Source organism: Natator depressus, chromosome 3 (assembly GCF_965152275.1).
Source record: "Natator depressus isolate rNatDep1 chromosome 3, rNatDep2.hap1, whole genome shotgun sequence".
Classification (NCBI taxonomy): Eukaryota; Metazoa; Chordata; order Testudines; family Cheloniidae; genus Natator; species Natator depressus.
The window spans coordinates 58,321,224-58,338,297 of NC_134236.1; the positions used below are offsets into that span (position 1 = coordinate 58,321,224).

The window sequence follows — 17,074 nt, forward strand, 5'->3', positions numbered from 1 at the left end:
AATAAGTAATGTCTTCCATGGCCAAGAGTCACACAATCAGATTCACAGACTATACTATATACATGCTAGTCATTAATAAATGTCATGTCATGTGTCAGTACAGAATTTTGTACGGATTCCAAGTAAAGATGATTTCTTAGCTGGTTCCTCAAATCCCTGCAGTAAGAGCACCATAACCTGGTGTCTGTCGCTGGCCACATTGTCCAGTGACAACAGTCAATCATACTTCTCTGCAGAAATGGCCTTTAAACTATAAAGAAACACAGGATGCCACATTTGTTTTACTAGCCAGAGAACTGTTGCCCATTCAGTCTCAGGTAAACCTTGCGGAAATTGTACTCTTTAAATGCATCGCCTAGATTCCTGGGGTGAGGTCTTGACCCCCCACTCTTGCGCTCTTCCACCAAGAACAAGGGACAGAGCAGTGTAAAGGGGCTCTAAAATGCTAGTTCCAGCTGTGGGAGAAGGATTCCCCTGGCACAAGAACTGCAGAAGACAGCCATTAGCTTCTTTTCTGTGCCTCGCTTACAAGCTCTGGTGTAAGGAACATGCCACATGCCAAGGAACATGAGCAGGGTGCCAGAATAAGGCTGGGGGCAGGAACAGCATGTCAGGGGCAGGGACACAGCAGCCCTGAAGACTCTCTAAATTATGCAAGGGATGTCTCAGCCCCCAGAGCAGCCCAGGTTTATTTGGGGGGTGGGCCCAAAGGTGGCTTAAAATTAAAGCGTTTTCTGCCTGGAATGTACAGTTTTAAACAAAGAAGGTATGATTATTTCTCCCACTCCCCAGTTTCATAGCCTGTCTCCAAAGACCAGTTCTCTGTTATCTTCTTTAACCCCCTTTAAGCCCTCCTCTCTGCTCTTTAACCCTTGGCTTGTGTCTTCCCCTCAACTTCACTGTCTTATTCGATTTTCTTCTTGTAAACCATAAGGGCTGATTCTCATTCTCATTTTATACTTAGATAGTGTAACCACTCTGACATTTAACTACTCTGACAGTGCAAAGTGGCTTTAATGTAAATAAGAATCAGCCTGTAAGAATCAGTGAAGTCTATCTATCTATCTATCTATCTATCTATCTATCTATCTATCTAAAATTCTTGTAAGTGCTTGTGTCTCCTGCCAAGTCCTCCTGCCTCTACTGCTCCAGGTAATTCCAGCCTTCACCACCCATTTTTGTAATATCTGATACAAACGTATTTGTGCCTTCTTCCACATTGCACTTTTCCCTCCTTTAAATCTTCCCTTCAGACTCACCTTTGCTCGGAAGCCTATCAGAGATCAGCCAATTTGTGACGGTTATCACTTGACGGTAAAGGAAAAAAAGGGAAATGTGTATATTCGATAATATAACTCGCTCCCTACCCTCTCCTATATAACTTGTCATTTTAGATACAGGGCAAGGACCATGTTTTCATACAGGACCATGTTTTCAGCCTAGTACAATGGGGTCCTTATTTAAATGTCTAGGTGTTATTGTAATATAAACAAAGCTACATTTCAATTGGGAGTATTTTTAAATGTTTGGAATGGGAAAAAACATTAACTAAGTTAATATATTACCTGTATAAAAATCAGTTTGGATCTGTTGAGTAAGTGCTGCAGGTTTGGTGGTTAAATATGCTAAGTTCCATGTTAAATAAAAAGATTGAAATACTGCTTTAAATGGAAGACATCAACTCAGCCTTGGCTATAGAATGTCTAACAAAATCTCAATGATGCATTTGTGTCTGTAGTTTAGCAAACCAGAAATACACTAAAGAATGGAAAATGCTGTTTCCATGACTTTATTTCCATGAGTTTTGAGGTGACCACATCATTCTTGAACTGCAAAGGCAAGCCACAGGAAAACATTTCCATACACTATAACATAAGATGTAAGCTGAACTGAGATACTCACTAATAGCTCTGGAGTTTGGTTTTGTTTTTTGTCTGTCATATAGACCAAGATTTAAAAAAAAATAAGAGCCTAAAGTTAGGCTCCTGAATCAATTATTAGGTACTGGAGCTAGAATTTTCAAAGGAACCTAAGGGAGTTAGATGGCCAACACTTATTGAAATTCAGTGGGACTTGTTTATCAGTTCCCTTAAGCTCCTAAGAAAATTCCAGAGGAATTTACCTGATTTTCAAAAGTGCTGCATATGTGGCAACTCTCATTAGCTTCAGCACTTCACCTGAAAACTCTAAATAAGGGGATAGTGCCTTAACTTTAGACTTCACTTTTTGCAAATTTTAGCTGTAAATTGTATTGCAGTTTGTGGTTTGGATTGTATTATGAGTGTTTAATCTTTTTTTTAAGTGACTCATTGAAGAAATTTATTTCCTTTCTTACTCCTGGAATGTATTTTTGGAGATTGTTGGAAATAGTACTACAGGGCCAAATATTAATAACAGCCAGATTCTGACAGCCACTGTAAAGCTGATGTCAGTGGGGTTACTCTGGATTTACACTCATGTAACTGGATCAGAATTTGATCCACTCTTTTTCTGTGTGGGTGTGTGTATGTGTCTGTATGTCTGTGTATATTCAGTTGCAATATGTTGCATGTTCATATTTATAGTCTTTGAAGTAATACGTTGTTATCCTTTTCTTTGTTTATTTAACATTGCTCATGTTATCTGCTTTTTCTCTTTATTGTCATAAGACATTTTCATCAGTTTCATTCATCAAACTCCTTGAGACGTGTGTATAAAAATTACTAGTGAGTTTTACAATCTATGTTGTTTTGATTTGACCAGAAAAGAAGTGAGCTTCAGTAGCCATAAGACGTCTCATTTCCAAAACACTTTTGCTGTTTTGGTTGTAAAAATATTTTGTAACCTCCAACTACAATATTAACATTATAGTGACCATGGTTTGTTTTTATTCATCATTTGAAAAAAGTCTTCTTTGGGATTAAAGCTTTCATGCACATTAGTAAACAGTGGCAAGCTGTCCTGAAATAATTCTCCTTCCTTACCACATATTGACAAACACATTAAAACAAAAACTAACAGATGTCCGAAAAAGGTGTGCCAGAAACTTTGTAGTTAACTGTGTCTGTTTAGTACTGTGGAGCAGCAGTTCAATTGTTTCTTATTATTTTTTGTATATGTCTTTTTTAGTGACATTCCAAGGATTCCTGAGAGTTCCCATCCTCCATTAGAGTCTAGTAAGTATACGCTTTGTTTTTATCTGCACACATATTGCAAAAATATTTTTACATTAAAAACCCTGTCTGTTTCCTGTATCATTGTGTAAAACTAGAATCAATATTATATAGTTCAAATCTAGGCTGTATTTTAATGCTTTCTTCCACAGTAACAATGAAAGTCCATGTGGTGTTAATACCATGTGGATACAGCATTTTTCGTGGTCCCAGACTGTCTAATCTTTCTAGATCAGCACTGTAAGAAAGGTAACTATTATTATTCTCATTTTACCTATGAGAAAGATGAGGCAGAGGAATTAAGTAAGGAAGTTGCCAGAGGCTGCAGAGGGAGTCATAATTTCCCATAGAATCATAGAATCATAGAATATCAGGGTTGGAAGGGACCCCAGAAGGTCATCTAGTCCAACCCCCTGCTCGAAGCAGGACCAATTCCCAGTTAAATCATCCCAGCCAGGGCTTTGTCAAGCCTGACCTTAAAAACCTCTAAGGAAGGAGATTCTACCACCTCCCTAGGTAACGCATTCCAGTGTTTCACCACCCTCTTAGTGAAAAAGTTTTTCCTAATATCCAATCTAAACCTCCCCCATTGCAACTTGAGACCATTACTCCTCGTTCTGTCATCTGCTACCATTGAGAACAGTCTAGAGCCATCCTCTTTGGAACCCCCTTTCAGGTAGTTGAAAGCAGCTATCAAATCCCCCCTCATTCTTCTCTTCTGCAGACTAAACAATCCCAGCTCCCTCAGCCTCTCTTCATAAGTCATGTGCTCTAGACCCTTAATCATTTTTGTTGCCCTTCGCTGGACTCTCTCCAATTTATCCACATCCTTCTTGTAGTGTGGGGCCCAAAACTGGACACAGTACTCCAGATGAGACCTCACCAGTGTCGAATAGAGGGGAACGATCACATCCCTCGATCTGCTCGCTATGCCCCTACTTATACATCCCAAAATGCCATTGGCCTTCTTGGCAACAAGGGCACACTGTTGACTCATATCCAGCTTCTCGTCCACTGTCACCCCTAGGTCCTTTTCCGCAGAACTGCTGCCTAGCCATTCGGTCCCTAGTCTGTAGCGGTGCATTGGATTCTTCCATCCTAAGTACAGGACCCTGCACTTATCCTTATTGAACCTCATCAGATTTCTTTTGGCCCAATCCTCCAATTTGTCTAGGTCCTTCTGTATCCTATCCCTCCCCTCCAGCGTATCTACCACTCCTCCCAGTTTAGTATCATCTGCAAATTTGCTGAGAGTGCAATCCACACCATCCTCCAGATCATTTATGAAGATATTGAACAAAACCGGCCCCAGGACCGACCCCTGGGGCACTCCACTTGACACCGGCTGCCAACTAGACATGGAGCCATTTATCACTACCCGTTGAGCCCGACAATCTAGCTAGCTTTCTACCCACCTTATAGTGCATTCATCTAGCCCATACTTCCTTAACTTGCTGACAAGAATACTGTGGGAGACCGTGTCAAAAGCTTTGCTAAAGTCAAGAAACAATACATCCACTGCTTTCCCTTCATCCACAGAACCAGTAATCTCATCATAAAAGGCGATTAGATTAGTCAGGCATGACCTTCCCTTGGTGAATCCATGCTGACTGTTCCTGATCACTTTCCTCTCATGTAAGTGCTTCAGGATTGATTCTTTGAGGACCTGCTCCATGATTTTTCCAGGGACTGAGGTGAGGCTGACTGGCCTGTAGTTCCCAGGATCCTCCTTCTTCCCTTTTTTAAAGATTGGCACTACATTAGCCTTTTTCCAGTCATCCGGGACTTCCCCCGTTCGCCACGAGTTTTCAAAGATAATGGCCAAGGGCTCTGCAATCACAGCCGCCAATTCCTTCAGCACTCTCGGATGTAACTCGTCCGGCCCCATGGACTTGTGCACGTCCAGCTTTTCTAAATAGTCCCTAACCACCTCTATCTCCACAGAGGGCTGGCCATCTCTGATTGCCCTTCCCCTGTTCAGATTCCTAGACCACATCTCTCCCTATCTGATCCAGAATGTGCCCCTCTGTGAGTCTCTTAGGCCTTGTCTACACTGCCACTTTACAGCACTGAAACTTTCTCACTCAGGGGTGTGAAAAAGCACCCCCCGAGCAAAGCAACTGTGAGCGCTGTAGAGTGGCAGTGTAGATAGTGCACCAGTACACTGATAGCCACTCCCCTCATGGGGGTGGGTTTTTTTACAGCAGGAGAGTAGAAGCCTTTAATAAGGCACACCTGAAAGAAAGCAGCTTCCACTGGAAGTGAGGGGCACCTGATAGTTTATTTCACATAAGAGATTCCAAAATGTAGGTAGAAGTGAGATCTTGTCTACACAATAGCTTGCACTTGCTTAGTTAAACTGGTGCAAACCCATATGGATACTCTTATTTCTGTTTAGCTTAAACCTGTTCCTAATTTACTTGACCTAAACAAAAATTTGACTGATTTAAACTGAAATAGGAGTGTCCACACAGCTTTTTGCACCAGCTTAACTAAATAAGTTTAAAATAAGTTTAAAATCATACTTTAAAATAAACTGATGAAACTCTGCGTATAAACCAGCCTTGAATAGTTAGAAAACCAAAGTAATTCACAGATCTAATAAAATTGGCTTGAAATCAGTTCTAGGTCTTTCATTGTTTCTTGTTTCTTTCATTCATTTAGGTTCAAGTTCTTTTGAATCTCAGAAGATGGAAAGGCCTTCTATTTCTGTTATTTCTCCAACTAGTCCTGGAGCTCTAAAAGACGCACCACAAGTCCTACCAGGCCAGCTTTCTGTAAGTGTATATTATACCCAGAGGGAATACCATTTATCTGTTACAGTATATTTTGTTTGTTTCTGTGAGTATTGAGAAATATCTGGCTATGTTACATAACATGGATAATCTATTATTAAGCAAATAATCAGTTTTCTGCTGCTCTTTCTGTTTCATCTCTGTGTAGGACATATGAAGAGTTATATTCTTGGAACGTCTATTCTGTTCAACGACACCTTTTTGATTATATGAACATTACTTCATATAATTTTATGTGATTATAATGGAAGTTGTGCATATAAAAGATGTAATGAATACTCTCATAGACTATTTGTACATGCTTCCAGTCTCTTTAAAGGTATTGGAGTCACTTAGATAGCAATTTTGCCAGATGCTAAGCAGAGAACAGACTCAAATATGCCCTTATGGTACAATTATTTTACGAACTAGCTTGATCACATTTAATAGTTTTCATAAAAGTATCTGCTAAACAAGTCAGGTTAAATGCATTCCACCTCTACTTCAAGTATCACCACAGTACAGGCTTCCCACCTAGCATTTAAGATAGCACTACTGAAGTAAACTCACTCCTATGTAACCCAGTGTACTGCCTGACTACGTACAGAACATAGTCTACAGGCTAGACAGTATAGCTAGCCCACAGCTTCCGTCTGCAGTAGGCTGTAATCAAAAATATATGCTACTGCTTTTTAAGGACCTGATCATGTATCCATTGAAATCAGTGGCATATATGTTTGAGTGCAGGATCAGGCCCCAAAGAAGCAATATTGTGAGCCTCTCTGTATATTTATCCATCCTGCTGTAAAAATTCTCTCTCCACAAATCAGAGCTGAGACAGCAAAGGTAACAGTGGCCAGTGTCCCCACTGCCCCCTCAGTACTGTAAGGCTAGGTTTTGCTTCAGTGAGTTAGAAACCTAAGAATGTTAGTTATACTTGAAGAATGTAATGAAGATCTGTGGAACTTTTATTTAATAGTCAGATTTTTTTGAAGAGTGATATTGCCAGAGATTTCATGATCCAATATTTATGTGCAAAGCCTTTGCATATTCGAAAAAAGGCTTGGAGAAATAACTGTCATGGATTCTTCCAAATTGGCTGAGAGCCATTTTTTTAGTTCATGTGGTGTGATTTCTGCCATAAGAAATCCAAAACGTCCAAACTAAAATCTCACACAAAACAGAAGAAAAAAATCTTGTAGAAAACTGTATGAAACATTGTTAGCCCTTCTGAAAAACGTTTTATGTTTTGGCTAATGATACGCAGCAAAAATAATTGTATATACTTTCATTTTCATGAATAATTTCTGGTAACTTGGATCTTGTAGGTGAAACTGTGGTATGACAAAGTGGGGCATCAGTTAATAGTAAATGTTCTACAAGCAACAGATCTGCCACCTAGAGGAGATGGACGTCCCAGGAATCCTTATGTAAAAATGTATTTTCTTCCAGATAGAAGGTAATATTCCAAGTGAAAAATGCATCAAGTGAACATTTTAAATATTTTAGTTATAGTTTAAATGCATTTTTCTCTAATATTTTCCTTTAATAATTTATTGTAGTTTAGATGAACCTTAAAAGGTATAAAACTAGCATGCATCTATAATCAGATAATATCAAATTGTAAGTAATTTGCTCCATGGAAATATGGCTGAACCTGGAATACTGCACAGCAGATACTGATCCATTTTAGACATAAAAGATCATTAGGCTTTTTATCAGTAAAATGTAAGTAAACATTGATTTCACCATACACGTACAAACAGATGAAAAAATATTCCAAACAATAATAATAGAAATTTACAGATAGGCAAAGTAAGAAAAATGTTGCTTGAGGACTTATTAGCGTTTGATCTAAGGATATTTACTTCATGTATTTTGACATGTGATGTTGACAAATTGTGTTTTAATTATTATACAACTTTAACTTTTTTGAATCTCATCACCTAATATCATTAAATAATTATTGTATGCCCCCCACTGTCTAATCCCTCCCATAATTTCCCACAATTGTGAAAATTTAAATAACTAAAAATTGAAAAATGCTTAAAATTTATAATTTTGTACAACTGTGAAAATTTAAATAGATACAGAAAAATGCTTTAAAATAAACATTGATGATATCCATCATAATTATAAAAAAATACAAATTGAATATTGCCAAGCCTAGTAATCATGATGTTTAAATCAGAAAGGATGAAAACAATTATAGCCTTGAAAAAAGAAAAGGAATTCTTGTGACACCTTAGAGACTAACAAATTTATTAGAGCATAAGCTTTCGTGAGCTACAGCTCACTTCATCGGTTGCATCTGTATTCTTTTTGCGGATACAGACTAACACGGCTGCTACTCTGAAACCTAAAAGAAAAGGAGTACTTGTGGCACCTTAGAGACTAACCAATTTATTTGAGCATAAGCTTTTGTGAGCTACAGCTCACTTCATCGGATGCATTCAGTGGAAAATACAGTGAGGAGATTTATATACACACAGAACCCATGAAAAAATGGGTGTTATCATACACACTGTAAGGAGAGTGATCACTTAAGATGAGCTATTACCAGCAGTGAGCTGTAGCTCACGAAAGCTTATGCTCAAATAAATTGGTTAGTCTCTAAGGTGCCACAAGTCCTCCTTTTCTTTTTGCGAATACAGACTAACACGGCTGCTACTCTGAAATCTGTACTCTGAAACCTGTAATTATAGTCTTGGTTACTAGATGGCAGTATGTGACCTGTTTTTGCATTATAATTTACAAGAATGTTTATGTTTCAGTGATAAAAGTAAAAGGAGGACCAAAACAGTAAAGAAAAGCCTAGAACCAAAATGGAACCAAACTTTTCTCTATTCACATGTACATCGTAGAGATTTTAGAGAACGAATGTTAGAAATAACCGTATGGGACCAGCCAAGAGTACAAGAAGAAGAGAGTGAATTTCTTGGAGAGGTGATATATACAATGGCATTACAAAATAATTATATTTTAAGCATATAAGAAAGTCTAACATTTCTGTATTAAAAAAATAATGCTGTGCAGTTTTAAACTAAGATTAAGTTCAATAAATTTTCTCCTAGATCCTTATAGAGCTGGAGACAGCACTTTTAGATGATGAACCACATTGGTATAAACTGCAGACACATGATGAATCCTCACTACCTCTGCCTCAGCCATCACCTTTCATGCCAAGGAGACATGTCCATGGTGGAGAAAGCACTAGCAAAAAATTACAAAGTAGGTCCAAATGCTATCGCTGTCTGTTTTCAGTTTTAATTTGGGAATGATATGTGACAGTCAGTTATGCTGTAATAATGTTTAGATGAAGTTTTGGTAGCCATATTCAAAAATAAAGATATTCTTTCCAAAACATAACTGAAAATACAATTGGAAATGGAAAAACTATTACATTTCCTGATCAACCCCACTGTGGTGTGCAACTTCCAGGTTGGCAACATTTGTTGAAATTACCTATAGTTTGAAATGTTAGTTTTTGCATAGCTGTCTTTGTTAAACACTGAACTGAGCATAATACATGATTTTAACAAGGAAATTGGGATATTTTTATGATTACTAAATGTGGGGTCTTTAAAAAAAAAAAAAAAAAAAAAAAAAAAGCTTCAGACTCTAAAGCCTGGGAGCAGCTTTTAGTGTATTGATCATTTCAACCTCCAACACACTTATTGTCCAGATACAAAACTTACTTTTGCTACACAGAATGCGTTTGTATGTGTGTGATTGGGAAGATGAAAATCAAAAAATAGTACAATAGTCAAAACCTGTCCTTCTCTGATCAGGTATTAATTTTTTGAGACTTTAAATGTGAAAACAATGGTTTTTAAAAAGTGGCATTTCTCAGAGCCATAGCATAGCGTATAGTATGGGTTGAAATAGCTGCTATATGGAAATAGCTGCAGCCTGTAGCGTCTACTGTACCATTTTGTCTGAAATTAGATTACATTTTAAAAATATGAAAGAAATAAAGAACAAATTCTAAAGGTATTTTCTCAGGTATTTTTCTGATCTTTTACCTGCCTGTTAAGAAGAGTAAAAGTAAGAAAACTGATACATTCCAGCCAGTGCATAACTTCATAATTAACTGATGCACTTTTAGTAGCTGTAGCAACTAGATACTGTTGAAACTGGTGCATTAAAAAAATAAGCATATAGATATCAGACTATGCCCTCATTCTAAATTCAGTTTAATTCTCATTTCATATAGTTTAAATATAAAATCACCCTATGTTTGAATCATAGGAATAACTAGAGTTTTTATTTAAACATATTTTTACATTTTCCAATACAACCAGATATACAGGTATTTATTTGCCTTACTGTTGTGCAGGATCTCAGCGAATCAGTGATAGTGACATCTCAGATTATGATGTTGATGATGGTATTGGAGTAGTTCCTCCAGGTGCGTGGGTGAAGAGCATGGTCCTGCTTCTTTTTGCTGTTCCTTCCCTCCTCCCCCTCTAATTTTCCAGACTCCTGCAGGATGCTGGTTTTGGAGATTGTGTTATGGAGAAAACAGTATGACTAATTACTCTGTGGTGTCTTTCCTTCTAAATTAAATTAAAATGTACTGTTATGTACTAATTAATATTTCTGTTTAGATGTGACTGTTTGGATTTTGCATTTAGATGGTTCAAAGCTGTTTGTTTGTTACTTCACAGTGCTCTAAGCATACGTGAAACTACAATTTTTATTCTAATAATTCAGTTAAAATACTAATTACAATTTCAATTTCCATTTCCATTGCATTTTTTTTATTTTGCTTCTTGCTTGAAACCCAGATATAATGCAATCCTCCATGGAATATATTTTAAATGCATGGTTGAAAATTCAAATGCATGTGGCATGGCTATATCTTTTATACTTTTCATAAGCATTCATGAATTATCATTACCGTAAATGTGCATAAATGTATAAATATAGAGAGAGAATATCTTGATCCCACTTTAGAGTAGCACCCTTTGTATATTCAATATAATAAAACATCGGGGCATATTTTAGATACCATACCTTAAGTATATTTCATTGGCAGTTGCCACAAATCACAAGATTAAAACTCCTATTCATGGCAGACTTAGTAAAGAGTTGCTGTTTACCCACCCAAGCTAAATCAGGTTTTCTATGTAAAAGTTACTTGTGAAAGTACTGAACATATTAAAAATATGGTAGTATTTGAAAAGTTCTCCTTATTAATCTATGATTAAAATAACCTACAAACAGCAGTTGTTCATTGCATTTTTGCCATTCGTGTGAAATATCACTGCATTGCTGAATGAGCTAAACTCTGCTCTCATTTACATCAATTTAAAGCAATAGGGTTGTGCCCGTGTAACGAAGAAGAGAATTTGTCCCAATATCCATAGCACTAGTATTACATTTAATGGAGTGATTTTCTTCATTCTTTCATCAAATTAAATAGAAAAATATTTTAAATAAAATGATTTCCATTATTTTTCACATTTTTTTTCCTTTTGCAAATGGGGGTGCAGATATTGGCATGTGTGATCCTTTACTCATCTCGAAAGCTGCACTATTCCTTTTTTAAACTATATGGGGCTTTTCACTTACCAGTTCATTCTGGGCAACAATTCCCCATCTGCAATGACCTATCTTCCATCCCACAAAGCAGTCTTTCAAAATGTATATGACAACAGCACTCATTGGAATACATTTTCGAATGCTCAAATAGCGCTTAGATGCCTAAGTCCCACTGAAAGTCATTAGGAGTTCGGTGCCTAAGTGTGCCATTGTACCTTTGAAGAATTCATGGGCCATATGTAACTTGGGCCTTTACTGTCTCAGAGACCACCTCTCTGCTTTTGAAGTCTCTGCCATCCATGACAGTTGAGTTGATACTAACGGTCGCTAAATTAATGTGAGTAGACTGCCTGGAAGAAACTTATTTCCAAACTAGTTCTACCAGCTCATGCAAACCCATTTTACGAGCTGATCTGACAGAGCCCAAGTTAACTGTCCTTCAGAACTTAATATGTATAACCTGTTTCATTCCTTTGACATTTGTCAGATATGGGTGAGAGAGACTGTTTGTAGAGTTGGTTTCTTTCTAGTTTCTGTCTGGAAGAAATCTGTGTGTATATATATATATGTGAAGTTATATGTTTTACTACATTTGTGCATGCAGCCTGAACTCTTAGGAAAGGGCAAATTTTATAAATGAAAAAAAAATAATGGTCTGATAAAGGAAGGTGCAATGCTAAACTTATATTAAGACAAACAAATTAGAGTCAAACAGCAGGTGAGACTCAACTCTTCTGCTGCAGTTGGAAAACATTGTCAGTGTTATGCATCAAACTCAGATTGCCTGAGAAGCTACGTCCCCAAATTACTTTTGAAAATAACTTTCACACATCCAGTATCAGATGGCTATTGTGTTGGAGACATCTGTGAAGTGATAACAAGATAATTAAACAAAAGCTAAAGGATGTGTGTGTGTAAGGTATGGTCCTGATGTGGGTCTTTTTGCTACACTTTTTTTCTTTTTTCTCTTTCCATCTTTCCATCAGGAATGCGTTACCTAGGGAGGTGGTGGAATCTCCTTCCTTAGAAGTTTTTAAGGTCAGGCTTGACAAAGCCCTGGCTGGGATGATTTAGTTGGGGATTGGTCCTGCTTTGAGCAGGGGGTTGGACTAGATGACCTCCTGAGATCCCTTCCAACCCTGATATTCTATGATTCTATGATTTCATATTTGATTCTCTGATTTGGTGCAATTCTAATGGCATCCACACTTAACATTTGAAACTTGCTATCAGACAATCTACAAGTGAGGAAAATTAATTAAGATCCCATATTTTGTTGCTTTATCCTAACTTGCTCTTTTTTAAAAAAGAGATTTACAAATGATATATTTCCAGACTTTGAAACAATATATCATGTATGTGGAATCAAACATATATTTAGTAGAGATACAATATCAGATGGCCATAAGGTTCATTAAAAGTTTCTAGATAGATGACTGACATGAAATGACTGCCATTAACATAATGGATCCCTCCTTGAAGCAATTCTTGCTTTCGTGGTTCCCTTCCTATCTGTTGGGAGTTCCTCCTTCTTTTCTGTCTGAAGTCTTTCAGGATTCTGCCCTTTCATTGGGCAAGCTCATCGAGTCACATATCAGCTCCTGCCTCTATGTTGATAACTTACACTGAATCCAGAGGGAAAACTCTCATTTTCTTTAATGGGGCCAGGATTTCTCTAAACCCCAAACTACTTCACTTCATTCAGATTCACAACATCTCTTCCTGGAATCCCACTGCCAAATCTTTTAAGACCAGATACTGCCAGTATTACTCACACTGAGTAAGTAGTATCTTACTTCCTTCTTAGTGCTATTGACTACAATAGGACTAGTCTGGGATTAAGGTGCTCCTCAGCATGAGTAAGGGTGGCGTAATCTATCCTATAATATGTAAGAAAATTGAATTTATTTTTTTCCTTCCAAGGCCTCTCTTTGTCCCTTTGCTACCTCAGTGGTTACATTACCAACTATGTTGTTGTTATGGCAATTATGAAGCTCTATGCTAAAGTTATTCTCACCATTGTTAATTGTTTCTTGGTGTTGAAGTAACAATGCCAAAGTACAATAGAATAGGGGAAAGTGTTGTTTTAAGGGAGCTGCCACCTTTGTACGTTACATGTTTCTGTGGTATTAAATATCTCAGAATCATGTGAATACAGAACCTGTTTTGACTTTTAAAAATTATAACACAGTTGTTCAAAATGAGTTTCTCTTTCCACTCTGTTGCTAAAACAGGAGTTCAGATTGTTCCTTGCAATAGCTAATGATTTCCCCAAAATCTAAGCATTCATTCAGGTATGCCATGTGCTCAGTTGTTGCATGAGATTGCAAACTCTGTGAATCTTTGGTTTGTATATTGCATAGCAGTGTATCCACAGTCCTTTGAGGGGATTTTGGTACTGCCATAATGTAAATATTAAAGAAGAACAAAAATTATATGTTGAATACTACTCTTGATAGTTAAATGAACAAGAAGCTGCTGCTCAAGTATTTTTGTTTGGAAATGTTGATTAAAGCAATTTTAAAATTGGACAAACATCCTGATAGTGATTTTTAATTCTAAACAATTTTTTAAAATTTTTTTACTTAGCAGACCATTTGCTGTTCACTCGTAGTATTCACAGGAAAATTACTTATGCAATATCTCTGGTATCCAATGCTATGTTTAACGTAATGTCAGTACTTTTATGTTCATTGCAGTAAGGGTGGCTCTGGTCCGGTTCACTTAGAACTCAGCTGAAACTGGCTCAGGGGCCATCTCTTATCTCAGGGATGCTCTTTTGTTCCATACCGGCTGCTTCTTCCATTCATGGTGGGCAGGTAGTGTAGATGAAAATAACCTAAATTGCTTTGATTTCATAAAACAAACACTGAATGAGGTTGGGGTTCACAGTGTAGAACAATTACCATGTCACTTGAAGAAGTGACCTCCAGTGAGCAGCAATACCTAACGCATTAGATTTTAGGTAATATTCCCCAATTCAGGTGACTTGTTCAAGCCTCCCCTCCCCAGTATGCACCCAAACTCCTCTCAGTTTCTCTGCCTCTATACATATACACACATTACATTTAAAGGTAATGCTAGTAATTAATCCTGGCTGCATGACATTTCAGGATTTACAATGGCTAAATGACTACTTGAAAATCTTGTAATCATTTAGATGTGCTTTCCTGGAAAGACCAACCATTACCTGCATGTTCATAGACCCAGATCCTTACTGTCTAACATCATTTTGTTGCACTTTTACCAGTAGGTTATAGATCTAATACTAGAGAAAGTAGATCTACAACGTTAACTGTGCCAGAACAGCAAAGAACAACACATCATCGTTCACGATCTGTATCTCCTCACCGTGGTGATGATCAGGGCAGGACCCGTTCACGTTTACCAAATGTGCCATTACAGAGGTAGGGTTCACAAGTTAGCAACATTAGTTATTGAAACACTTTGTGATTCAAAATTTGTGTAACCAAGCAGAGATTCTATGTCACTTTCATCTGATTGAACTCTTCATTATTTTTCACAGTGTATTACTTTTTCTTCATGTGTTAGTTTAATATTGAAGCATATAAATTGTTTGAAGCCTACCACATCCTTAATCCTCTATTTAAATCACCCATCAGGTTACTTGCTTGTTAATTGCAATACTGTAACCCTAATCTTTCCTTACCTGACATCCTCCCTACTGTTTATCATTTTGTTCATTGTGTTGTATCTAAAATTTAGATTGGAAGCTCTTTCAGGTAGAGACTGTGCCTTTTGTGAGTCCACCATGGGTGCTATAAATAATAAATAACAATATACCATTAATAACCATGAATGAAATGATTTTGCAAGTAAGAGTAATCTGAAGTTACCAATTCCTACAAATTACATTCTAAGATTCTTTTTATGGGATTTGTTTAGTTAGAGAGAAAACAATAAAATACCAAATGATATGTATATATATTTCAGAGAACAATGATAACATTTAGACTGGCTATCAAGTTAAGTATATAGTTCCTGTATGTATAACTTCTGGTAGGCAACAAGTAATGAATAAGTGAATCTCTTTTGTTTTTTTCCTGCTTTACATTCATTAAAAATGTGTTGTGTGCTTTACATTTTCAGATGTAGACATTGCCAGGGTTGGTAGACTCAAAACTTGACAAACCTCCTTCATTCCTCTGTATGGAGAAAGGGAGAGGAGAAGGAGCTTCTCTGAACCTCTCTTGAAACCCATAGCCTCATCCACTCATTCTCAGTTTTCCCTCCTCTCTCCTCTGGAGGTGTCTTCACTAGAAATCTTGGTACCTGCAATAGAGCAACAGCTAGCAATACTGCAGTTATACTTAGTACTAGCCACTAGTGTAAACAGGGCTCATGCATTTTGACATTGTGGTAAAAAATGATAGAGCCCTGCTCATACGATTGTATAAACATAATAGTAGTATTGATGCTGGCAGCTACTGTAACAAAGATACTATGTGTTCTAGTGTAGACAAAGCTTGTGTTGCAGATAACGTTGCTTGGACCATAGATGAGTACAAGAGATTTTTTTCAGTGCCAATCACATGCTGGTCCCAGAATGACTTAATCCAGAGTGGCACCAGTCTTTCCTGGCCTTATAGTGGAAGACTGAGTTGCATTTAAGAAATCTGTTCCGCCACAGCACAGGCTATGAGGCCAACCCCTCTTTTTGCTCCTCACACTTAGCTGAAAGGCCAGACAACCCTTCACTTCCCTTTTAGAAAACAAAGTTTGAGCTCTTCTTGGAAAAACAGTCAGGAACTTTCAGTCTGTCAGCCAAACACTGAAACTCAGTAAAAACATATGGCTTGATTCACCCCCACTGGCCCAGAGGGTTGCAGCTTGGTCCCTCCTGTAAGAGTGGCAGTTACTGCCCCTAATTTGCGGGGGCAGGGGGGGTCAGCCCTTCAAGTGATCAGTGGTATTCCCACTGCTGCTCTCCATCAGGAATTTCACCACAGGAAAAGAACTTTTAGGTCAGACTCCGTAGCAGGTCAGAAACTTCTGGAAGATGTACACAGTCACACCCCCTTCCTATGCAGTGCCACACGCTTTAGGGATAGTGCAGACTACCTGTGGTCCCACCCTAACCCTTGCTGAAGGGCAGCCACAGACACTTCTTTCTGCTGCAAGGACTTTCCACTGACCAGGGTCCACAGGCCAGGACTCTGCATTTGGAAACCTAGGTATGAAACTATAAAACCATAAACTTCAACATGAATTCTTGCTAGCTGTTCTCTCAAACTATTCTCCAAATACAGGAACATGTTCCCCATTAACATTGCTGAGTTCTGTGTTCACAAATAATTTAATTCTAAAAAGGGTAAAAATTACTGTTACCCATGCTAAATGAGGGGTTTTTTTCCCCAAAGAGCTGATATTTTTAAAAAGTCATACATTAAGGAGAAACTTTCCAGCAGGCAACTTGTAACCATGTAACCTGTTAAACTGTGTTAACTATGGGGAGAAGAAAACCATCATACATATATGTATTATATAAACACTTCTAGGAGTTTAGATGAAATTCATCAAATGAGAAGATCACGTTCTCCAACTAGACACCATGATGCCTCCCGAAGTCCAGTTGATCGC

The 17,074-nt window shown here is 37.6% G+C and overlaps 1 protein-coding gene across 41 annotated transcripts in view; it reads left to right on the plus strand.

Moving 5' to 3' along the window:
• The window catches only part of RIMS1 (regulating synaptic membrane exocytosis 1), a 490,703-nt gene that overhangs the window by 294,124 nt on the left and 179,505 nt on the right, over nt 1-17,074 (plus strand). For 27 of the 41 annotated variants that reach the window (XM_074947969.1, XM_074947975.1, XM_074947977.1 and 24 more), the window contains 8 exons: nt 3,109-3,155; nt 5,817-5,929; nt 7,255-7,385; nt 8,701-8,872; nt 9,001-9,157; nt 10,266-10,337; nt 14,724-14,880; nt 16,993-17,074. The exon at nt 16,993-17,074 is cut by the window's right edge and continues 44 nt beyond it. In XM_074947969.1, the coding sequence (XP_074804070.1) occupies nt 3,109-3,155; nt 5,817-5,929; nt 7,255-7,385; nt 8,701-8,872; nt 9,001-9,157; nt 10,266-10,337; nt 14,724-14,880; nt 16,993-17,074 (931 nt within the window). The remainder of the gene's footprint in view (nt 1-3,108; nt 3,156-5,816; nt 5,930-7,254; nt 7,386-8,700; nt 8,873-9,000; nt 9,158-10,265; nt 10,338-14,723; nt 14,881-16,992) is intronic. The other 14 variants (XM_074947970.1, XM_074947976.1, XM_074947978.1 and 11 more) reach the window with 2 other exon arrangements.